The 25,184-nt window shown below is 43.7% G+C and overlaps 1 protein-coding gene across 2 annotated transcripts in view; it reads right to left on the minus strand.

The window, feature by feature from the left end:
• The window catches only part of ADAM12 (ADAM metallopeptidase domain 12), a 377,221-nt gene that overhangs the window by 129,220 nt on the left and 222,817 nt on the right, over window positions 1-25,184 (minus strand). For both annotated transcript variants that reach the window (XM_054523029.2, XM_024253866.3), the window contains exon 4: window positions 8,220-8,298. In XM_054523029.2, the coding sequence (XP_054379004.2) occupies window positions 8,220-8,298 (79 nt within the window). The remainder of the gene's footprint in view (window positions 1-8,219; window positions 8,299-25,184) is intronic.

Consider the following 25,184-nt stretch of genomic DNA (forward strand, 5'->3'; position numbering starts at 1 on the left):
CAAAGCAGCCTGTGAGGGGGAGACAGGCAGGGAGAGCCGGTGAGTTAGGTATGTGTGGAGTACAGCAACAGTAGGGAAATTCAATCCATTCTCAATGATGTTTTAAGAAGAATATGATGATGAGCCTGGCTTGTGGAGTCCTAGTTAGGGAGGGGGAGTCAGGCTAGCAGGATTGGGGGAAAGCAAAATGAAGAAGCAGATGAGCTATAAGTCTGCCTTTCTCATGGTCCAGGACATATATCCCTCCTGTGCACATAACTCACAATCTTCCCGTGCCCAGCTATCACCAGACCCCCAGCTGACAGAAAATTGCAATATAGTTCACTGCAACCTTGGCATTATCAATATTGCACAAAGCTTTCTTCAGCACACCAGTGGCACAAGCACTATCCTATAAAATCTCCAGCAAGCCTTTGTCTCCTTGCAGTCAGCTCCTCTCTTGCTGGCCTGCCCGTTGCTCCTTTGCAATGTATTTTCCTACCATCTCTAATAAATCTCCCTTTCTTTACCACCTACAACTGTCTTGGTAAATTCTTCTTACCCCCACGCCTCTGGCCCAGATAGTCGCTGCCCACCTGCAACACTGCTTACATTGATACACTTATGACATGTGCATGATCTCTGACTTTCCCCTTCCCTCCAGAATTATCTTTTCATCTCGATTAGATGCTTTCTAACTGTAATGAACTGTGGTTAACTCCTGATAGTCAACCGCCCTGACGTGTTTAGTCCAAGCCAGTTGTAGAAGACACTATCCCTTTCTGACAATCAGTAGTTGCCATGGAAATGAATGGGATGTCACCCAAACAACACTTTTGGCCAAAATATTAGATTTTATCCTTACCTGATGGTCCAGCCTCAGTTCATCTCAGCTTGTCTCCTTCGACACCATCAAAGCAAATGCTCTCTATTTTTTCCAGTGAGAAACACACACCACAAATGAAACATTTTTGGGTCCTGATCATGTCTAAGGGTGAGACATGTTTCCTTCCTTTCATTCCATGCACCTGGCCTCTGCTGCTATCTCCTCTCACCTGGGCTTCAGGCTCTTTCACAAGAGGCCCCTACCTGACTGACAGAGCAGGTGACCCTCCCTCTCCCTTCCTGTTCCCTCTGACTATGACTTCACGCTGGAGCCAGTGGGTGCTTTTCAAAGCCCAAACATAGTCATGACACTCCTTGGGGAAGGCCTTTATTGGCTTCCTAATGTTCCCCTATCACAACCAAGGCTATCACCATGGCCTTCGGGTCCTATACGCTCTGACTTTCATCAGCTTCTAAACACTTCCTTCCCCTCCCCCGCCACCCCAGGTAAAACTCAGCATCAGCCTGGAATGTTTCTCCTCCTGTCCCCTGGTTCATGCCTCCTCAGCCTCCAGCTGTTGGTTCAAATGTTCCTTTCCCCATAAAGCCTTCCATGATCCCTCAGACCAGGTTAGGGCCCTGTGGCCTTTCCTTTGGTGCACTTAGCCCAGATGTTAATTATGTTTGTGATTACCAGGATAAGGGCAGTCTTCTTCCTCTAGCCTCCCCCCACCCATGGGCTCCCTTGTCTGTTTTTAATCCCTGCTGTATTCTCAGTGTAAGGGGGCATGTGAACAGGTCATGGTGCCTGCATAGTGCAGGTTCTTGGTTGACAACATGCATGTAACAGATGAATGTATTCCCTCCAAAGCACTGACAGCATCTAGCCTTTTTGGGGACCTCTGTCAGCCTTTCCCAGAGCTGTCTTTGGGCATGTAAACAGCAGAAATGTCACGCGGATAGTCTCCCGCAGGCCTTATTAAAAGTAACAATATAAAACATAATCTCCCCTTAGATGTGGTCAGCAAAGGATAAAGCCACAAATATTTCATCCTGTCAGGACAGTCGAGAGAAAAGATGTGATTAACTCCAAAATTAAAATCAGCCACTCTTCTGAGTTGACCAGCTTATACCAATTGTTGAGATATTTAAAGAAAAAAATAGCACTATACACTATAGCCAACAAAAAGTGGTTCTTATTTTATACATAATTTTAAATTTAGGAAAATTCACTGTGTGCTGACTTTAGCAGAAGAGGAGATGAGTCAGCAAATTTCTTTTTGTTTTCCAGCCTGATTCAATAAAAACAAAACCCTAAAAGCTGCATCTGGGTCCTCACCACGAAAAACAATGCAAGGCCTCGGACTCTCCTTAAGGGGCTCCTGCTGGAAGGACCAGCTGTTCTGGGCTGTGGGTTTTACTCAGTGAACAACATTGTTCACTCCCTGTCTTTACCGTAACAAGGCTGACTGCTTGGAAAGGCATTCAAAGGAATGGGGGAAGGGAACTGCTGGGTTAAAAGAAAAGTCACCATTTTTCTAATTATAAAAGCAACAATGTGCTTGATGCTTCTGGAGATTTGGGGGTGCCAATCAATCTATCTTTCAGTTGCTTCCCTAGTGGAGATGATCCAGAGTCAGATGAAGATCAAAATACAGCATCAGCTTAATGACTGCCAAAAAAGAGGCTTCTGGTATATTCTGGAGAGGATACTAGTTTAGGCCTAGACATTAGAGAGGCTTCCTGCAATTTCCAACTTCCATCCTCCCCATGCCCCGACCTCTTTCCCCTTCTTCCCAGCCAAAGCCTCAGGACCCATCGTGGGGAAGGTGGAGATGAGGAACACTGCTGCCTAGAGGACTCCATGGAGGGAGGGAGGGGCAAGTCTCACCCACTACTGACCTCAAGGGCTGCCCAACACAGGGGCTGCAGCCACTCCCCAGTTAGCAGGGACCAGGGATTTTCAGGGCCTGTCTCCTCCCACCCTCTTAACTATAAAGAGACAGTTCCATGGGGAGGACTGGGGGAAGAGGAGGGGAATGGAGCAGACATTCACCCTTTCACACAGTAACCACATGGAAAAGGAGGAGATGAAAAATGTGAGCTCCTGCTCCTATGCACACATCAATCAGAGAACCCAGAAAAGCACAGAGTCCCGCACCACATGGAGACAAACATTATCAACACCCTGGAGCCCTTCCATCCGGGCTGTTTACTAAGATGCCTGGATATGTAGACTTCAGCTTTTGCAATCCAAGTCCCAAACAGACCTGGCAGTTGTTGAACCCCTGTTTCTCTAGTCCTCTATTTCTTCGTCTTCTCGCTTATTGCATTTTTCCTCCCAAGTGAGAAAAAAGGGGAAAAAGTACTGTGATAGTGAATACTGAGTGTCAACTTGATTGGATTGAAGGATGCAGAGTATTATTCCTGGGTGTGTCTGTGAGGGTGTTGCCAAAGGAGATTAACATTTGAGTCAGTGGACTGGGAGAGGCCCACCCGTCCTTAGTCTGGGTGGGCACCATCTAATCAGCTGCCAGTGCAGCTAGAATAAAGCAGGCAGAGGAATGTGGAAAGACTAGACTGGCTGAGTCTTCTGGCCTTTACCTTTCTCCCGTGCTGAATGTTTCCTGCCCTTGAACACCGGACTTCAAGTTCTTCAGCTTTTGGACTCTTGGACCTACACCAGTGGTTTGCCTGGGGCTCTCAGGCCTTCAGCCACAGACTGAAGGCTGCACCATCAGCTTCCCTACTTTTGAGGTTTTGGGACTTGGACTGGCTTCCTTGCTCCTCATCTTGCAGACGGCCTATTGAGGCCTTACCTTGTGATCGTGTGAGTCTGTACTCCTTAACAAACTTCTCTTCATATATACATCTATCCTATTAGTTCTGTCCCTCAAGAGAACCCTGACTAATACTAATACAGATGCCTAAGAAAAAGAAAACTAGTAAGGGAGATTGTAACAGAATGCACAAAACTATTCAAATAACTTTGAATGCATATTTTACACATTCTAGAGATGTCTGTATTAGACAAGCACTGTTCACCATCATAGATCGTGGACATTTGGAAGACCAGAGCCTATTGTTGTGGTATTTCTAAGATCTCTCTTTTCTGTTTCTTTCTGAAATAACTATTTACACTGTAGAGATAGCCTCAGTGCTGAGTCTGAAAACATATTTTAAATGAGATCTTAGGGGGGTAAAAGACGACATAAACGTCAAATGTGAACTCATGGCCCCGCCCATCACTTATTTATAAGGTTGATCCACAGATATTTACTTTAGGACTCCAGCCTAACAGTGTCTGCAAACAGGAGGTGCTGAATAAATGTTTGCTAAGTGAATAGATGAAGAAATGAATTTTACATGGCATCACCTAAGACAATGCAATGCTAGATGGATAATTTTATTAAAAATCTGTATATGCAAGATGCTATGTGAGGCTCTATGGGGGTAGGAAAGGGATAGATAGCATTCCCCACTCACAAAACCTATTATAATCACTATAAGAAACAGTATAGGTTATCATAGAAGAAATACTATCAGTTATAATACTTTTAATCTGAAGATATTAATGGATTAAATTACCTTAGTAGATACCCTAATGTCAAACTATCCTTGCATTCCTTAGTTAAGTATAATTTGGTCAGAAGTATTTTTAAAATATGTACTGGATAGGGTTTGTAAAGTTTACTTAGGATTTTTGCAACTACGTCCATAATTGAAACTAGTCTGCAGGATTCATTTTGTGCATGCTCTTTTTCTTGTTTTAGAAGCCCCTTCCACACCCTCCTTTAAAAAAATTATTCTTTTTTTCTCAGGAACTATTTGTTTCTTATATGTTAGTTAAAACTCACCAGCTAAATCATTTGAGTCTGATCTTATTTTTGTCAGTAAATATTAAAAATACTATTAAAAATTTAATTTCTTTATATAGTTATATTTAAATTTTCCTCTTTCACCTTGAACCAGTGTTAATAATTTTACATTTCTAAGAAAATGATTAGTATTGTTCACAACATTCTTGTGATTTAAAAAATCTCTGAGTAAAAATATTTATATCCCTCTTTGCATTCTTAATATTATTTACTTGGGAATTCTTTCTTTCTTAATTTTATAAATGTTTTGTCCATTTTATGAATATTTTCAAAGCACCAGCTTTTGGTTTAATTCATCTTCTCTCTTGAGTTTTTTTTGTTTGTTTGTTTTTGGTCTTCCTTTTCATTAATTTCTGCTCATTTAAAGAATCTTCATTTCTGAGAGAGGTATATTTAAATCTCCCACTCTGTGAATGTGTCCAGACATTTTCAGTGACTTGCTTTATGAATTAAGCTTATCAATTTTATATCTAGAGACTTTTCTTTTGAGGAAAAATTGTAAAATGCGTTCAGTATTGAAAGCTTTTTTGGTAACCTTCTAGGAACCAAACAAGTTTTAGCCCATAATGTCTAATCTTTAATGGTTTTTTGTTTTGTTTCGGATTTTAAGAAATCCTTTAATTAGGAGCTGGGCTAAAGCTTAGTTCTAGATGAATCTATAATTAGATTTAAAAGTTATATCTAGATTCTATCATTTATTGCTTTATGTATTTTGAGAATTTTGCTAGCATATACAGTTTCAAAATTCTTTTACTACCTTTCTAAGTTGCTCCTTTTATCATTACAGAATTACCTCTTTTATTCCTATTAATGTCATTTTTGCCTTAAGGTCTGGCTTCTCTGATGTTACCACTATAGCAGCTTTTTTTTTTTTTTTTGGATTAAGATTTGTCTACAATATCTTTTCCCATTCCTTTTCTTTGTTCTCACAACCATTTTATATTTTGGGTGTGAATCTTGTAAAATGATGTAGCTGGATTTTATTGTAAATTCTAAGCAGATTATCTGTTTTCATTTTCACAAAGAGATTCCGTCTGTTTATATATAATGAGATTAATATGTTGACTCATTTTTATCTTACTATTTTATGTTTTTCTATTCTTTAAATAGCTATACTTAAAATTGCAGGACACACTCTTATCAAAATGTAAAGTTAATCAGCATGTCTATTATTCTCCAGTACAATACAAATTCTTAAACAATTTTAAATCTATTAGCCCATCTGGTTTTAAACTGTCCAAATTTGGTCACTGTTGTAACACTCATTTTAAGAAGCTTATTTAAATTTATTCACACGCATTATTTTGCTTAGTAGTGCTTCTGACTTCCTGTCCTTGCTGCTGGTGATCAATTTCCTTCCTACTGAGCTATTCTTTGTTAGTTACCCTTTGGTAGATACCTTCGTTGGAATCTGAGGGTAGTAAATTCTCTCATCTTTGTATGAAAATGTCTGTTTCATTTTTATTCTTATAAAATAATTAATGAATATAGGATTGAGACTGACAATAATTTTCCCTTAGCTCTCAAGTTTTAATTGCATAGTTACTAATGAAAAGTTTGTTGTTGGTTTAGTTGTCATTATTTTGTACAAATCTCTCTTTTGCCTCAAGTGGTTTTAAGAGTTCATCTTTGGTGTTCTGCATTTTCATCATAAGCTGTCCTGGAGTATGTTTAGTTTAGTTATTCTAAGTTATCCACCTCCTTGGTGGATTTTCCTCAAGACTCATGTCTTTCCTCAATTCAGGGACAGGCTCGTCACACTCTGATTAAACACGGCTTGTTTCCTTGTGTGTTTTTAAATTTTATGTATTTTCATTGTGGAATTTCTATTAGACCCATTCTGTTCTCTTTAAATTTTTTTCTCTGATTTTTCCATTATCTCTTATGTTCTCAGAGGTCCTAATTCTTGTTTCTCTTGTCTGCTGATGCTTGCGTACAATGGCTTTTTGCATTGTGTGGCTTGTAATTTTGATCTGGGGCTCATCTTTAATATTTTTATTACTTTTTCTTCCATGAGGGCATCTCATGTTATCTGTTATCTGTTCATGTTATAGAAATATTCCTACAGAACTATTTTGAGTTGGCTTATGCCTGGGCCCATGGGAGTTTCACTGATGTGGGACCAGTTTTGAGGTCAATATCTTGACTGGGAATTCCATTCCTACGCTGGTATTAAAAATTTGGACACAGGCCCAGACTATTCCCAACATCCACACATGAGACTAACTGGGGTTTCAATGTCTTCATTTTTTATGAAATCTTTTTTCAATCCAAGACACCTGGCAAACAATTCTTCCTCCCAGCTCCCATCCCTGGATTGGAAGAGTTCTTTTTGTCTCTTTTTCACAGAGGAAAGCAGCTTTCCTGGGGATCTGGCTTTTGTGGGATTCTCAGCTGCAGGCGGTTACTTCTCTTTTCCCAAACCCAAGCACCAGGCCCTCTTTCTGGATCTTGAATAGCCCTTTGGGTCTTTGAATAGCCCTTTGGTGAGCCCCAACTCACCAGCCAGTGCTCAGGAATAACATCCCCTCTTTGTTTCTGCCTCTTGGGGATTTTGCTGACTCTCTTTTGAGCTTGACCAGGCATTAGCAAAAATTCTTAAATGTTTATATTTTATCCAGGATTTCCATGTGTTTTCTTTGGACTGGGAGAGCTATAGCAGCTCATTCCACCAAGTTCCTGGAAGGCTGCAGGTATCAGCTTGTAAGTGCCAAGTGTCAAACAAGTGATAAAGAAAAGTGTTGGTGTCAAGCAGAGAAGGGAGGAATCACTGCAGACAATAACGGCTACTTGACAAGCTTCAATGATAAGGGATAAGCATAAAGCCTGCCTCTAGCTCATCCTTTTTAAAATAAATACCTACAGCTCTTTAAAACAAGTAATCTTCCTCCTTCCCAGAGGGCAGCGACTCTGTCCTATTCTCTCTGAATCCCCATATTCACATGTGGGACAGATCACGGAGAATACACAGTAAACATTTGCTAAAGCAACAAATGAAGTGAGCATTTTGTCCAGGACACAGCTAAAAGTTCAAATACCAGAAACACGGCCTGAGAGGGGATATATGTCATGTTACAGTAACACCCACGATATAGAATCATATCCACATTGTGGATACATTCAGAATAGGTTAAGCAGAATCAGTTTTCTTTTAAAGTTCTTTAAGGCACCTCAGAGTTTAATGTAGCCAAGTTCAGTCCAGGCATGGCTGCCTTCCAAGCCATCTCTAACTGGCTAGGTTTTCTAAAAAGGATTTGCCCAAATGAGCATCCATAGTCCTTGGAAGGTAGTTTCAAGGTTCAGCTCTGCCATAAAGCCATTCATTCCCTCAAGGGCTGTCTGCGCACATACCTGGCCAAGGCTGGTGTTTTGGAGTTACAATGGAACGCCTACCACTAAGGGACACACCAGCGCTTCTTGGTGGGGAGCCTAAGTTAAGAATCTGGGCATGTGATTTTGCTCCGAATAAAATCGCTACAAAGTTTAAGCACAGATCCAATGGTGTAAGATTATGGTGATCCAATGTGCCAGAATTACCGTGTAATTTCGAGCGCGGGAGACATCAGTACCGTCTTGCAGATAGTGGGTTTCCGTGAAACTGCTGGCAATGAGACCTCTGCGGAAAAATAAAAACACCATAAAAAGATGAGTGCAGAATTGCATTGATACGTTGTTGTGAATGACTAGGCTATAGGGTAGCAAGATTGTGACCTCCTTTTTTTTTTTTAACAGATAATCCAAGCAGGCTCCCATTAGGGCCTTCCCGGTTTAGGTTCTCCAGGGAGAATTCAGAGGAGACTCAGACAACAGAGTCAGATATGCGTCCTCGGAACAATAGCCCACACACTCAACGTTGAACCCTCCCCCTCTCCCTTTCTCCCACATTCCTTCATGTGCACACTAGGTGCACACACTTGCAAACACACACATGTGTGCACACACATATACTCTTCCATGAATAGTACAGGCAGATTTCCAATTCGGGAAAATCTCCCGCGTGGAAGTCACAGTCTCCGCCAACTGGAATCAATGGTTGAACCACCCGCTGGGAAAATCATTCGGATCCACAGCAGTGCCCCTGCTGGCTCCCCTGCAGGTGAGAGAACCAGCTGACAATATTGAAATGTCACAGAAATGTCACAGAACAGCAACGAAATGCTAAAAGCAGCGATGCATGTATGAGGTGAGGAAAAACGATTTTGCACACCCTGAAATATTGAATTTCTAAGATAAATTGAAAGGGGGAGGAAACCCCCTGTTTATTCTAACTATTAATAAAACTGTATGCAGTCTACCAGAACTTCATTAAAGATTGCAAAGCATGGGTTACTTAGATTTTAAATTATTTTCCAATGTCTTACATAATATGCACTATTTTATCCTGTTCAACACAACCACAGGAAGTATTTCCTGTGTAACTACCGCTGCCAGGTGCTACCTGCTGGGATACAAAGACAAGTAGGAACAGCCCCCATCTTGATGACACCACGAGCTGGTAGGGTGATGGGTGACACAGAATCCAGTGTGAAGGGAGCGATCACAGAGTAGAAACAGAGTCCTTCTGAGGCAGGAGAGTAGGGTCTGGAGGCAGGGAACATAAGGTCGATTCATGCTGACTTTCTAGAACTAAGTCAAATGGAAACACTTCAGCTATGACAGGAAATATCCTCTCCATTTACATAGGGTGTACAGCAATTAAATGACTTTGTAACTTTACCTCATCCCCTTCATTTACATAGGGCATACACCAAGTAACCAATGGAAACCTCTAGAGGGTATTTAAATCCCAGAAAATTCTGTAACGGGGATCTTGAGCACCTATGCTTGGGCCCCCTCACACCCTGTGGAGCGTAATTTCATTTTCAATAAATCTCTGCTTCTGTTGCTTCATTCTTTCCTTGTTTTGTCTGTGCATTTTGTCCAATTCTTTGTTCAAAACACCAAGAACCTGGACATCCTCCAGCAGTAACACTTCTGGGTGCATGGATGTGCTTCGGGTGGAGCCTCCCGCAAGGGAAAGGCTTTGCAGAGGGAGCCGAGAACTACTGGGCCCTAACGATGGAGCAGGAGTCGGCCGGGACCAGGAGGGGGTGGAAGGAGAGGGGAAATCCAGGCAGATAATGTCAAGGTCAGGGCCTGAAAGGCCTGGAGTCTGGGGAGCTGGGCTGGTGGAAGACACAGAAAGGCTCTAAACAGAACCTGGGTTTTCTGTGTCTGGACAACAGGGAGTCAAGAGTTGCTTTAAACACTGAACTTTGTGGATGGTGAAGGTGCTGCCTGCCCTCTCCTGTCTTCAGAAGAAGACACTCTCCACTTTTCACACCATTTGGTCCTGTGGGGGGGGCTCCTCCACTCCTGATCCGGAGATGAACACGTGACCCAAGCTAAGCCCATCACAAATCTTCCCTACAGCATGTTGAGCTGGGATGTCTGGGGATGAGGTCTTTCTTCTTTGTTCTCAAGGCTCTGAGAATGTGGCCACCACCTCCATCCTGGTCCCTTACTTCAGGAAAACGCTAGTCAGAGAGAACAAAGCTGTCACCCTCAGGCAGGGACAAAAGGCAGGGAGAGGGAGATGGACCTGCTGCCCCTGGGGCCTGCTCCGCCTCTCCTCCTCCTCCTAAGTCCCTCCCTTCTGCCTACGCTGGCTGGAGCTGGGTTTTGCAACCAGAGTCCTGATCAGTATGGCAGGGAAGGAAAAGAAGCGGGAATATGCAAATGTCAGAGATGAGAAGCACTTTCCTTACACAGTCAGAGTTCTTAGACCCCCTCCCAGCCAAGTTCAGAACTGAGAGTCAGCTCCTTGTTCTACACGGATTGTAATATGTTGAGGATATGCCTGGCTTAAATCAGTTAGACCCTGATGGCAGGTCTCCGCTGCAGTCTACTTAACAGTGAGTGTTTGAGAGAGTGTGCGGAAAACATAAAACACAGACGAGCCCTCACACTTACTGGCAAAGGCACGTGGGCCTCCCAAGTGCTGCCCCTCACTCTCCTCAGCAGTGCACACGTCGTGCCAGAGAAAGTTGCCCTCCTTGGCAGCGCTGGGCTCTCAAACCCCTGTCTTCTAAGCTCACCTCCTCTGAGCTGCCAGAGGGGCTGCCTGGGCAGTCTCATTCACAGGGCACCCTGGCCCTGTCACGCGGTCAGGCAAAGGAAAGGAAGAGGGGAGGGAGAGAAGGCAAGGCAGTGGGAAGGTGACAGGGCCCTGAAGAGAGGAGTGTGAAGAAGGGGTAGTCCTTAGTCACAGGCAGAGAGCTCCAGGAGGGTGGAGGAGTCTGGTGACCTTGACAATGGAGCTGCAGCAGGTGAGCCCAAGTCAAGGCGACAGGTGAGGTGAACGAATGTTCCACAGCACAGTTCCAAAGGGAAGCAGAGAGGTGGGATGTGAAAACCAGAGAGGGGAATAACTGGAGGGATGGGGCTGAGAGGGGACATGGGCGAAGCTGCAGAGGAACAGGCAGAAGGATGCAGAGCACAGAGGGATACACACAACACAGGACAATATGCAGAGCACGGGGTAATGCACACAGCACGGGAGAATGCACAGAGCACAGAGAGAGGATGCACAGAGCACCGGGAGAGGAGGCACAGAGCACAGCGGGAGGCACAGAGCATGGAGGGGAGGATGCACAGAGCACGAGGGATGCACAGAGCATGGGAGGATGCACAGAGCACGGGAGGATGCACAGAGCACGGAGACAGGATGCACAGAGCACAGGGAGAGGATGCACAGAGCATGGGGAGGATGCACAGAGCACGGAGAGAGGTTGCACAAAGCATGGGGCGGGGATGCACAGAGCCCGGGGCGGGGATGCAGAGAGCAGAGGTCGGGGGGATGCATAGAGCACTGAGGGGAGGATGCAGAGAGCATGGAGGGGGGATGCGGGAATGCACAGAGCACGTGGGGGGGATACACAGAGCACGGGGTGGGGGATGCATAGAGCATGGGGTGGGGATGCACAGAGCATGGGGTGGGGATGCACAGAGCACGGGTGGGAGGATGAGCAGAGCATGGAGGGGGGAATGCACACAGTACGGGGGGGAGGATGCGTAGAGCACGGGGAATGGATACACACAGCACGGGGAGAGGACGCGCAGAGCACAGAGGGGAGGATGTGCAGAGCATGGGGAGAGGATGCACAGAGCATGGGGGGGAGGATGCGCAGAGCACGGGGGGAGGATACACAGAGCACGAGGACAGGATGCGCAGAGCACGGGGAGTAGATGCACAGAGCACGGTGGGGAGGATGCGCAGAGCACGGGGGGGAGGATGCACAGAGCATGGAGGATGCAGCTAAGGATGCAGCTAAGGATGCACACAGCCTATTCTCTACTGAGCCAGAACCCATAGTGGCCTCAATAGTCTTAAAAAAGAGCACATAGCCGGGCGCAGTGGCTCGCGCCTGTAATCCCAGCACTTTGGGAGGCCAAGGCGGGCGGATCACGGGGTCAGGAGATCGAGACCATCCTGGCTAACATAGTGAAACCCCGTCTCTACTAAAAATACAAAAAATTAGCTGGGCGTGGTGGCGGGCGCCTGTAGTCCCAACTACTCAGGAGGCTGAGGCAGGAGAATGGCGTGAACCTGGGAGGCAGAGCTTGCAGTGAGCCGAGATTGTGCCACTGTACTCCAGCCTGGGCGACAGAGCGAGACTCCATCAAAAAAAAAAAAAAAAAAAAAAAAAAAAAAAGGAGCACACTTGACCAGCTTCAAGATTACAGAGAAAGGAAAGGAAGAATTTAATGTAGATTAAGTTATATTAATTATTACTCATATTATTTACTATGTATTTGTAGTTCTATCACATATTTTCTTAATATTTTAGCAATTCAGGTCATAACAATGTTGAAATCTTATTCGAATGAACAAGGTATATAAATACCTAATATTAAGAGGAGTGATGGGTGCAGACATTTGCAGAACAAAGATACATCGTTTGAAGGCTTCTGACCAGGCTTAACTGAAAGCTGGTTTGGACAGATGGCCAAGGAGAAAAGCCATTTTACGTATGAAGGGGATGAAAAATCCATCAGGAAAGCTGGGGATTACAGAAAACGAGCTTTTGATAGACAACTATCAGCAAACTGGAGGACAGAGTAATTTTAGGGTTAAACAGCAGTAAAATTCATTAGAAGGTTTTGAAATGTGACTCAGAACAGCAATACAAAGCCCTAAAACTATGCACTGCTCCTCATCGTCATCCAAGTGTCATTGGAGCTAAGCAGAAACACAACCACAGTCTTGCTTCGAGCTCTGGAGAGTTCTTAAGCACTGTGTTATGTTTCGTCTTGTCTAAAGAGAGTGGAACAGGGGCTTGTGCTTACAGCCCTGACCATGTCCCACTGCTGCCGAGGCACTAAATATGTTCCTTTTCGAGTTTTTCTTATACAGTCTGGAAAAGAAATGTTGATTTACAGATAAGATGCAGTCATACCACTTGTGTATATTGTATCTTCTCAAGATATTTTGAAGGCAAGAGAGGGGAAGGGGAAGGGGAAGGGAAAGAGAGGAACAGGAGGAAAGCCAGCAAAAATTCATGCTCAGCGTATAACAGAGTCTTGCAAAATGCAGGCAGTGAATGTTAACGTGCGCTCACCACAAAAATGGTAACTGGGAGGTAATACCTTTATTAGCTAGATTCAACTATCTCCTTCAAAACAACATGGTGTGCCCAACAAAACCATGCAATGATCTATCCATTTAAATAGCTAAATACCAACTTCCCCCGACTCCAAAAAAAAGCCCCAAACTGATGATGGGCTTTCTGTTGATCAGCCCCAGTGCTATGAGCTGGGAAAACAGGCAGCTTCCTTGGTTTCCTCTGAGGGGTTTGAATGAGAGATGGAGGGAAGCAATGTGAGCTGATATCTGAACTCCTTCCCAGCTCTCCCTTCCAGGAATCTGTGCTTCTGCAGCCAAGACTCCAGGTGTCATGCACTCCACACCCTTGGGAATGAACTCACCATGCAGGGCTTTGTGTGTCCCTGCTCCCTGCTCTGACTTCGTCAGGTCCTGCTTGGAGATCATGGTGCCGTCCCTGCTAAAACTCTTTAGTGTCTTCCTGTTCGCCCTGGGGTGAAATCCCAACGCCTCCCCATGGCCTCTGAGGTGCTTGCAACCTCATGCTGCCTACCTTCCCACCACACTGTGCGCATTTTTCCCTCTAGCTCATGCTACTCTAGCCAACACTGGCCTCTGGTTGGTTCTAAAACATTCCAGACCCTCTCCCTCTGAGGGCCATTGCACCTGCTGTGCCCTGTGTCTGGAACATTGTTCACATGGCTTTTCATGTAGCCAGCTCCTTTTCATCCTTCTGCTCTTGGTTTCAATGTTGTCTTCCCAGAGGGTCCTTTCCTGATCTCTTATCTAAAGCAGCCCCATCACCACTATTGGCCCCCATCGCAGTCCTCCTTTGGTTTTCTGCCTGGTATTCCTATTTTGTTTATGCATCTCCTTACTTATTTAGCTCTACCTTCAAGAATATGAGCCACAGGAGGGCTCCTTGGTCATCGCTGTGTCCCTCACTTCCAGCCCTGCAGCCTCCTCCTGGCTGTAAGCATTAATAGCTGCTAAACACTCACCCTGGGCCAGGCACTGTGCTGAGCCCCTGATATCTCATTTAATCCATATATTATCTGGCCCATGGACACTATTTTTTTAATTCCTATTTAAAAGAGGAAACCAAGACACAGCAGGGTCAAATGACCTGCCCAAGGTCATGCCATCCATGACAGTGTCCGGGTGGTTTTGCTTTAGAATTTGTGCTCTTAACCACTGTGTGGCGCTACCAGACCTTACAGGATGGTCAAGCAATATTGACGGAGTGTTTGCTGCAGGTGCTGTGCTAAGTGCTGAATACATATGTGTTGAGCAGATGAATACATGAATGAATAAGTGAATTTGAGGAGCACGCAGCAGGCACTGCCCCTTTTGCTTCGGGCTTTCTGTTCCTTCCTGGGTGATACACGCCCCACATCTTTCTCCAGCACCATGACTTGCCAGGGAGCATGGATGAAACTGAGAAGGCATTGGATGGAGGTTTTCTAAGATGTGTGCCTAATTTAAAAGGGGCCGGGAGTCAAAGCCCCCTGGAGAGAACTAAGGGGGGTGGATGGACAATGGCAGTATTGGAAATGTGACAGCAATGGCCTTGGAGCCTGCAGATTTCCCCAAAGAGAAAATCCAATTAGATGGACTCTCTTATGTCAGCAAATGAAAACAGAAGGTGAATGCACAATTTCATGAGAACATTCTTTTTCTCTGCTTATTAGATTAGCTGATCTAACAAGGCACTCTGTTTCTCTCAATACCAGGAAGTAAAATGCATTTTAACTGTGCCAGGAGTTGATTTTGCTATTTGCCATTCATTGTGGGATGACATGTGACCCCTAAATATTCTCTCATTTAAACAATATCTAGCATGCTGCACAATGGGAATAAGATGCTCCAGGAGGCCCCACTGGTGAAGGACACAGACCCAGAGTGGTCAGGGCTCCATGACAGGGATATGCCCAAAGCACCGCTGGAGCCCCAGGAAAGGCTTCCAACCCAGAAGTCAGCCCGGGGAGGGGGTGCCCAAGGGAGTCAGGAAAAATGGGGAAGAATGAGCTGGGCTGGTGGGGGAAAGGTGAGGAGAGGAATGGGAAATGGGGAGGAGAGCATTCCAGCGAGAGGGGACTGCATCCTCAAAGGCATGGGGGCACAGAAACAGCATGCTAGTGGGTAACGCACAGAGGGGAGGCGAAATGACACGGATGCCACGTGGTCAGGGTGCAGGGCCTGAGGCAGGGAGACCCGCTGCTGCTGAGACAGGCAGGCTTGGGACAGAACCTACATGCTGCCCAACGCTGCTGACTTTATCCTGTGCCATGCGGAGCTGCCAAACACGGAAGGGACCTGAGCAGACACAAGCTTCAGAGCCACAGGCAGTTCTGACAGCCACACGGATGAGACTTGGAGGGGAAAGAGAAAAAAACAGGCTGCAGGAAGGTTAGCAAGGAGGCTGGTGTGAGCGTCCACACAGAGTATCAGGCCAGGGCACGACGGGATGGGAAATTCAGGGGGGCCCAGAATCAGGAACTGCGTGACAGACTGAGGACTCTTGCATGATGTCAACAGAGATGGGTGACTCATAAAGGAGAGAAGAGACATGAGTTCAGTCTTAGCCATGGATGTAGTTTAGATACTTGTCCCCACTCAAATCTCACATTTAATTGTAATCCCCAAAGCTGGAGGTGGGGTCCGGTAGGAGGTGTTTGGATTGTGGGGGCGGATCCTTGATGGCTTGGTGCTGTCTTCGTGAGAATGACTTTTTGCAAGATCTGGTCATTTAAAAGCATGTGGCACCTCCTCCTCCCACCCCTTCCTCTCACTTTCTCCCGCTTTCATCATACGAGGTACATGCTTCCACTGCACCTTCCACCAGGATTGCAAGCTTTCTGAGGCTTCCCCAGAAGCTGAGCAGATGCCGATGCTATGCTTCCTGTAAAGCCTGCAGAACTGTGAGCCAATGAAAACTTTTTTCTTTATAAATTACCAAGTCTCAGGTATTTCTTCATAGCAATGCAAGAATGTCCTAATCCAGCCATGCTCAGTGCTGAGAGCTGTTCTCTTTCTTGGACACATCATGGGAGCAGGTGACTCCTACGATTTGGAGACACACGGTGTCCACCCTCATTTAGAGAGGACAAGTAGACCCCCATCCTTTTTGGCTGAGTACTGTATTTTCTGATTTCAAAATCTTTGGATATACTGGCTGAAAACGAGTATTTAGAATTTGCACGAAAATATTACCATGTAGGTAAAGTTCTTCCTGATAAAATTTCTTGCATTTCTAAAATGTTTTGAGTATTGACTCAAAACATGAATGACCTCCAAATTGCTTTCAGATCAATATTGAAATTATCCAACTTTAACTTTACCCTTATATAATTTAGTTACACAGTTTGAATGAGATGGATTTCATTAAGATGACATATGTTACACTCCAAAGCATGGGAGAACTGAAAGAAACCCCCTGGCCCCAGGAGTGAATCAGCCTTTCTCTTGTGTTCTGCCAGGATTCTGTAACAAGACTTTCCCTATTCGGCCTTATTTCTTGTTTACTTGTCTTCCTCCCACACTGGGTTGAGCTAAAAAGCAGAAACAACACCTCTAAACCTAGCACAATGCCTAGCATAGAAGAAGTGCTTCGTAAATAAACGAATGAGAAACTGAATCATTATCATAGAAACGCAACCCAATCTGGATAGAATGTGTCGGAACTAATTGGATCAATTAAAAATAAAAGAAATATGCTTCAAATTGCTTACACTGATCATACAGGGGGTATGGGGTGGGGACAATCTCATTCATTCCTTCATTATTTCAAGAATTCTGAATGTTGTCCGGTCATCCGGATCAACGATGACAACATGTTATCAATTTCAAAACTGCTTAAATGAGGGAAATGGGGAAAGAAAAGTAAGAGATTGGCATCAATTATTTAGAATATGAAAAAACTAATTGATGACATGTCAACTTTTTCCTATTATTTCTTTGAAGACCATATGCATTGTTGGAGGGTTTAATTATTCTGTATAGCATATTCATGCCATGCCATAGTGTCACAAGACAGTTCTTGTTTGTCAATTAACACCAGCAGGCAGTATAGATACTCTTTGCAATTAAATCATGCCAGGCGATGTAGGCTTCAGTGATTTCTTCTTCCTGGTAGATCCACTTGGTATTCGAACAAAGTATCCAACCGAGTTTTTTGCTGAAGATTTACTTTATCATGTCATCATTCCACAAATTACAAAATCATTCATATATAAATTTGGGTAATGGATTTCTTTTATTAGAATGTGGAAATACAGCTACAAATACTTTCATATGTGGGACTAAGGGCCAGGAGCTTTAACAAAACATAGCATCCAATAAAGATCATAATTAAAAATCATAATCAGGATTTTCCAAGTTACTAAAATGATATCCTTTAATGAAAACTGTCTATTCCTCAATCACAGCTAAATAAATATAGAGAAAAGATCTGGAGGGCAAATGGTATGCACCCAGACCGGACCCTGCATCCTCTGAAAACACTCACTCTGGTTTTCAGCAGAAACTCCAGACTAGCTGGAATCATGAAGATCTTCATGCTGCTATCATTGGCTTTTCTGGACTATTTTATGAAAAGATCAGACAGTTGAAAGATTCTCTGTAAAACCGGTGTATTGAGGTATAAAATAAGAGAAGAATGAAAGAGAAGAATCGAAGACATCTGGTATTTCTCACATCTCAACTTTGCTCAAACTTCTTTCAGAACTTTGTCTTTGCAAATATTTATGCTTCTTTTTTATGGCAAAAGTTATCACAGCCTGGTAAATAACTCATGATCTGGGTTATCGTCTTAGAGAATGAAAGCAAAGCATCGCCGCCACCACCCTCAATGCCTTGCCCTCATCATCTTGCCGCCTTCCTCCTGCCCCTCTGTTCATTGTTTGCTCACAGGGTGTCAGGCCTTGGGGCATTCACTTTTTTTTATTTTCATTTTTTTTGAGACTGAGTCTCTCTCTGTTACCCAGGCTGGAGTGCAGTGGTGCGATCCCGGCTGACTGCGACATCCGCCTCCCAAGCTCAAGCAATTCTGCCTCAGCCTCCTGAGTAGCTGGGATTACAGGCACACACCACTACGCCTGGCTAATTTTCTGTAGTTTTAGTACAGATGGGGTTTCACCATGTTGGCCAGGCTGGTCTTGAACTCCTGACACCTGTCTCAGCCTCCCAAAGTGCTGGGATTACAGGCGTGAGCCACCGTGCCCAGCCGGGGGCATTCGCTTTTGATATGCACTTCCTTACTTTATCTTGAAAGAGACTCTGCAGGGTAAGGACTGTAATTGCCTGCTTGATAAGGAAGAGGAAGCACTCAGAGAGGTTAAGTGACTTGTCCAAAGCCACACAGCTGAGCCGTGGAGACTAAACTTGACTCTATTTAGCTCCAAAGACCACCTGTTCCTAGCTGCTGGTCGGCACTGCCTTCCCAGGAAGCAGCATCAGCATATGGTTTTGACGGTCTGAAAAATAAGCAGCAACAAATCAAATTCCGTGTTTTTCTGAAATAATTTTTCCTCCATGTTGGAAGAGACACTTGAAAATGGTACTATGCTATTTCTCTTCACATGCAATTCAATTTTGTTACAAAATCCAAATTATTTTTGGATATAATTTCAGTATTTTGGGATCCTAACTATTTAAACTGTACATCTGTAAGAACAATGGAGCACGTACATTCCATTTTTCTTTTGTTATTCTCCATTTACTAAAATATTCAAAATGATCAAAACAACTTTTGTTTTCCCCTGGAATAAAAAAAGCTTCCTTTGCCCAGCTCTTTCTCATTTAGTTTCACAAACTATATTAAATAAGACTGTTGATACAGCATTTTGGAAGCTGTAGGGGACGACAAAGTTTCCTGCAAAATAACTTCTTAATATACTGCTTCCATTGTAAGTCCCATATACACAGAATTTTGGGTCAAATCATGTGACACACTGAGACATGCTGTTATGATTGTCTTTTGGGACTGTTCAGATGAGCCTATCTGTTCATGAATGAAGAGTTCATAGACACCCTTTTGGACTGTTGCAGACTCAGTGGAGGCCTCTATAAGAACAGGAGGGCTGACTTGTCAACTGGCTGAAATGTATGAGTGGGTGGAAACTGATGGGCTTCCACCTTTGCAGCTCTCCAGCTGGCATGAGACTCAGTCTTAAGGCTTTGGGCTGTTTTCTCCCCTTTTAAATGACTAGATACAGTTTGCAAGTCTTGGATGAGGACTTACATACCATTTCAGGCAGGTTTGTTTTGTTTTTTTTGTTTTTTTTTTTTTTTTTTGAGACAGAGTCTCATTTTATCACCAGGCTGGAGTGCAGTGGCGCAAGATCTCTGCTCACTGCAACCTCTGCCTCCCGGTTCAAGTGATTCTCCCGCCCCAACCTCCCGAGTAGCTGAGACTACAGGCGTGTGCCACTACACCCAGGTAATTTTTGTATTTTTAGTAGAGATGGGGTTTCACCATATTGGTCAGGATGGTCTCCATCTCTTGACCTTGTGATCTGCCCGCCTCGGCCTCCCAAAGTGCTGGGATTACAGGCATGAGCCACCGTGCCTGGCCTCAGGCTGTTTTTAATGTGTCATGATTGCCTTCCTAGTATGAGATCTATCAAGTTTCAATAACACAATTTTAAGAAAAAAATATATATAGGGCCTCAGATACAGGGGAAAAGTTGTAAACCTGATTACAAAAGTTGTAAACGATTACTTCCACTGACAGTAAAGCCCCATGCCCACTTCTCTCAGAATGAATCGCAAGGGTAGATTTAGTAGGTCAGCTTACGTTGCATTCTTCAAACGTTTCTAACAACACAGGTAGAACAGTTATTCCTCTTAAACTTCAAAATTTTCCTTCTTCCTTTAAGAAAACAAGAGTTGGCTGTAACAGTAGCAACAGCATCAGTCACTAAGCAGCATCAGTCACTAACGTTCATTTGAGCTCTTCCTAAGCAAAGGCACTTTATGTGTATTTTTAAATTTAACTTTTACAACAATTTTGGCAGGCAGGTACTTATTTGTATATGAGACACTGGAGGCAAAGAGAGGTTAGGCAACTTTGCCGGGGTCACACAGCTGGCACTGTGTAGGCATTTCGACTTTAGAGCTCTTATTGCTATGCTTATACGACTTCTATTTCCCCTTAATCTGACTTTTGCCTTTTCTGCCCATATTCTTTTAAAGGGACAACTATACCTAATGTAGCAATCTCTGTCTTTGAAAGCAATTATAAAGAATTTGGAGTGAGTTGGGTGAATCTATTTCCCACTTATTGCCATGGGTCAAAACTGAAAGGAATAACGAGGAACTGTATAAAGCGGGGTTCTGTTTGCGTCTAGTGTGGAGAATAATCACCTTAGTCATTTTATGTGTATCAGTTGATACTATTCCATGCATAAAGGTGCATGAAATATTCAATAATGCAAGTGAACGATCAAACCCATTGATATTTATTCATTAGTGCCACATACCACCTGCAAATAATCTACAGACCAGAAGCAAAGTGAACCTCGAATTCATTTTCTAATTGCCCTTCTTGCCCTGGACTGCAAGTGGTATTTATTAGCCACTGATCATTAAGCATCCACATGGTCTCTGATGTGGGAGGACATGTGACAACTGGCGATTCTTTAAATCTTTATAATGACACTATGAGTTGGTATATGGCCATTTTATAGATATAGGAATTGAGGCTCAGAAGTGTTAAGAAATGTGTTCAAGGCCACACACTCTTACAGCGGCAATGGGCTTGGATTGTCACATGCTAACATATCTTACACCCAGCCCTTGGCCATATGCATGTTGGATAGAAAAGCACACCTTTCTCCCTTCCTGTCCCAGAAAATTCTTGGTTGATTATTTTAAGGAATGTATTTACCTAACTGATTAACTGGACCTCATGTACAAAAAGATTCAAGTGGAGAGAGGTGCCTTTTCAGCTGGGCTAACTGGTGGGGTCTTCCTTACTCACTTCCAAGGCCAGTTCCTGGCTCCAAAAGGCTTTCAGTCAGTGTCTGCAGGATGTTTGGGCTGATACATTTCCCAGTAATAAAATGTGGACAAGAAGACCAATCTACCTTCAAAATATATCTCTAGCAGTAGTACAGCAACAGTGGTTAAGAACAAATCTCATTCTGCCATTTTCTTCTTTTATGACTTTGAACACGAAATCTGACCTCATGCTGGAGTTTCCTCATCTAAAATGAGAATGATAGTGCCTGCCTCACAGGGACACTATATGGGAAGTTAATATATGTTATAGATGATAAACATGCCAAACCCATATTATGTACTCAGTAAATGGAAGCAATTATTATTATTAATAAGCCCGCTGGCTTCCATTCATCTCACCTACCATTTCTCTGGTCCCAGCCACCATTTCCCCACACCTAACCTTCCATAATAGAGTAGCCAGACTCCTGTTTTCACTCTTGAAACATTTAGGTCTGTTTTTCATACACCAGCCAGTGTGAAGTTTTTAAAACGAAAATGGATCATGTCACTTCTCCACTTAAAACACTGCACTGCTCCTTACAGAACCCTGAGTAGAATTCTAATTCCTTAGTGCACGGCCGGGCGCGGTGGCTCACACCTGTAATCCCAGCACTTTGGGAGGCTGAGGCAGGAGGATCACTTGAGGTCAGGAGTTCGAGACCAGCCTGGCCAACATGGTGAAACCCCATCTCTACTAACAATACAAAAATTAGCCGGGTGTGGTGGCGCGTGCCTGTAATCCCAGTACTCAGGAAGCTGAGGCAGGAGATTTGCTTGAACCCGAGAGGCAGAGATTGTAGTGAGCCCAGATCGTGCCACTGCACTCCAGCCTGGGCCACAGAGTAGGACTCCGTCTCGGAAAAAAACCCAAAAAGCAAAAAACAAATTCCTTAATGTGGACCAGGCCCACCCCCTCTTCCTGCCCAATTCATCCCACTTAGGCTCTGTGGCCTCGCTTTGGTTTCCCAAGTCCACCACCCTTCTTATCTTGGTCTGGAACATTCTTCCCACTTTCTCTGCCTGGCCAACTCTTAGTAACCCTCATCCAAAATGACAGTATCTGCAGCAATCTTCCCTGCCTGCCCCTTCCTAAATGCGGTTCTCCTTGTTCGCTGCTCTTGCAAGGTTCTGCCCTGTTCCTTGAGCACATAGTGCCATTTCTCATTTATTTGCTCTGTCATTTGAGGTATGTTTCCCCCATTAGGGCAGAGGCTGTCTGGGTCCCTCCCCAGCCCTTACACTAATGTCTGGAACTTAGTAGATGCTCAATAAACACTTGTAGAATGAATGGAATAACTGAGAATGAGAAAAATATGGCAAAAGCACCCATACATAATAGAATCATTATTGACTTGCTGCTATTTTAGGATATGAGGAGTTCTTTCTACTCTAAAAGAATAAAATAAAATAAAACCACCAACACCACCCAAACCCACAAAACACTGACTGGTAAAAGACATGTTGATCCTTAGAAGTTCTACCACCTAAAATATATCTGGTTTTTAGTTCATAAGGTTGAATAGAAAATATACTTTACAAGATACATCTTCAAATGGCATTTCCTTAACTTTCAGAATTAAAAAAAAGTTTAGCCGACTTATTTGGAACCATTGAACCAAATACCTTCGACTTCTTGTACATACAGCTTTACACTTTAAAAATAAAATGACCTGGTATGTGCGTCCCCTCCTCACACCAGCTGGTATCTCAGAGTCTTCTGGTGTAGATGGGCATCTTCCGCCTGGCCCAAAGCAGGGGGTCCTGCAAGATTTCAGGGCTGATGACCTCGTAAGTGGTTTCACAGAAAGCTGGATGCATTTCAGCCCTGTTTCCTTCACCCACCCAGCTCGGTGAAGAACTTGTATTAATTGGTGCTTTGAGGCAGAAGGGGATTTTCTTGGCCGTGGCGGAAGCCAGCCAGCCAGCCAGCTCCCTGGCAGACTTGCAGACTGGCCAGCTGGGCTCTCTTAAAAATTGACCTGCATTGAACCAAACTCATAGAATGTGTGTTAGATCAAATTTGCTCCTCTCTGCTTGCTCAGAGAGGGTCATGCTCTGCAAATTTCCATACCATCGCCGCCAGGAGACAGACACCAGGAGGGATCTGGGGCAGGGAAAAGGACCTTCACTTTCTGAAGTGTTCTAAATTGGCCCACGGAACGGTTCAGGTCCTCTTGCTGAGGCTACCATGAAATGTGCCTGGATTTTGAAATAGATGTGTTTCTCCTTTAAAAAAAAAAAAAGGGCAGTGGGGGGTTGTCCCTGTGTGTGAACCCAGGTGTACAGAGGCATAATCAGTTAAAGCACACCCTCTTTTCTGTGAAGGCCCACTGAGTTTGCCTGCTCCGATCCCCTAGGCTGAGTCAGGAGGATCCAAAAAAAGCCACGGGTTGAGCCAGCCCCACGCAGACACCACTGCCTGCAACAGAGCTGTTAGAAAAGCACCGTGTCTGGGACAAGGAAGGATTGTAAAATATAAAACTGTAAAATAAAACCATTAATCCCATCTGAATTCTAGCTGTTGGGTTCTTTATATGAAGTACTCTTCTGTTTTCTTTGTTTTAAAGAAACTACAACAAGAAGTACTTGTAATACCCATGCTGAATATTTCTGTCTCCCAGTAACGATTCTCCAAGTGCTTAGTTGATTTACTTAAAAAAACAAAACAAAACAAAACAATACAAAACTGGGAGCATTTTGCATTAAGATCTAATGCTGTCGAGAACCCTAGAGAAGAACCAGAGGACAGATGTCAGTGACAGTCGGCCATTCATTGATGGATTTCTCTCCAGGATAAAGGCCACACCAATCAATATTCTTACAGCTGGGCCTTTGAACTATTTGCTTCCTCCATATGGACTCTCCAAGGGTAAATGGACATTTTCCCCAGTGCCTTAATTTCTTATTCAATTCCAGCCTCCTAGGTTACAAAAGAGTTTGGCTAATTCTAACAGCTAATTTTCCATAAGCGCTTAAATAGTTTAGTCAGAATGATGGTTGGGAATATTTTATGCTGCTTTCATTATGCTTCAGCTAGGCAGGGTAATTCTTATGAATTACCTTGTTGATTTAATTAAGTAATGCAATACACGACAAAATATTACCCTGGGTCATGAAAAATAGAGATCTTTAACAAGCATCATGGTCTCAAATTGTAAAATTACTTAAAAACCGTGGCAGGGGTGGTTAGTTGGTTCATATTTGATTGAAGCAGTAATTCATTACATTTATGAAATCTTTAGAGTTCATTTGCTGTCCAGGCATTCTAATGTATTACTTACTTGGACTGCATTTTTAAAAAGCTGCTGGCATTAGGCAACAAGCAATCTTACAGTACTAGGCTAGAGTTAGCACCTTTTCCTTGTGGCTTGTTCACTGCTAAGTCTCCAAGGTGTCTTGCGTATGGGACAAAACCAGATACCTACTCAATGCACCCATCCCAAAACATGACTTCACTTCTCTGGATGGACTTTGGCCAGAAAAAGACAATCATGCTTCCAGTATTTCTGGCTTCCCAGTCGTGGATCTGTTACTCAGATGACACTGTTGTGGTTTCTTTAGAAAAGGAAAACAGAAGAATACTTCCTATAAAGGACCCAGCAAGTAGAATTCAGATGGGATTTATGGTTTCATTTTCACACAACAATCTTGCACGCAAAGTTGGGAATTAGGATGACATCATGTGTGCTGCTAAACTCATATTCTAGAAACATGCTCCAGAAAGGAGTTCTTCATTAGAAGCTGAAAGCTTTCCATGTGTCTGGGGAAAAAAATAGCTAATACGTTGAGGAGGAGGGAGGCCCAATTTAATGACTAAAAAATGTAATTTATAATGATCAGCTTCAGTAATCCCTCCTAATAGTTTCATTTAAAAAATACTATTATGATCTCCAAACTTGCTGAATTAATCAACA

This window comes from Pongo abelii, chromosome 8 (assembly GCF_028885655.2).
Source record: "Pongo abelii isolate AG06213 chromosome 8, NHGRI_mPonAbe1-v2.0_pri, whole genome shotgun sequence".
Classification (NCBI taxonomy): domain Eukaryota; kingdom Metazoa; phylum Chordata; class Mammalia; order Primates; family Hominidae; genus Pongo; species Pongo abelii.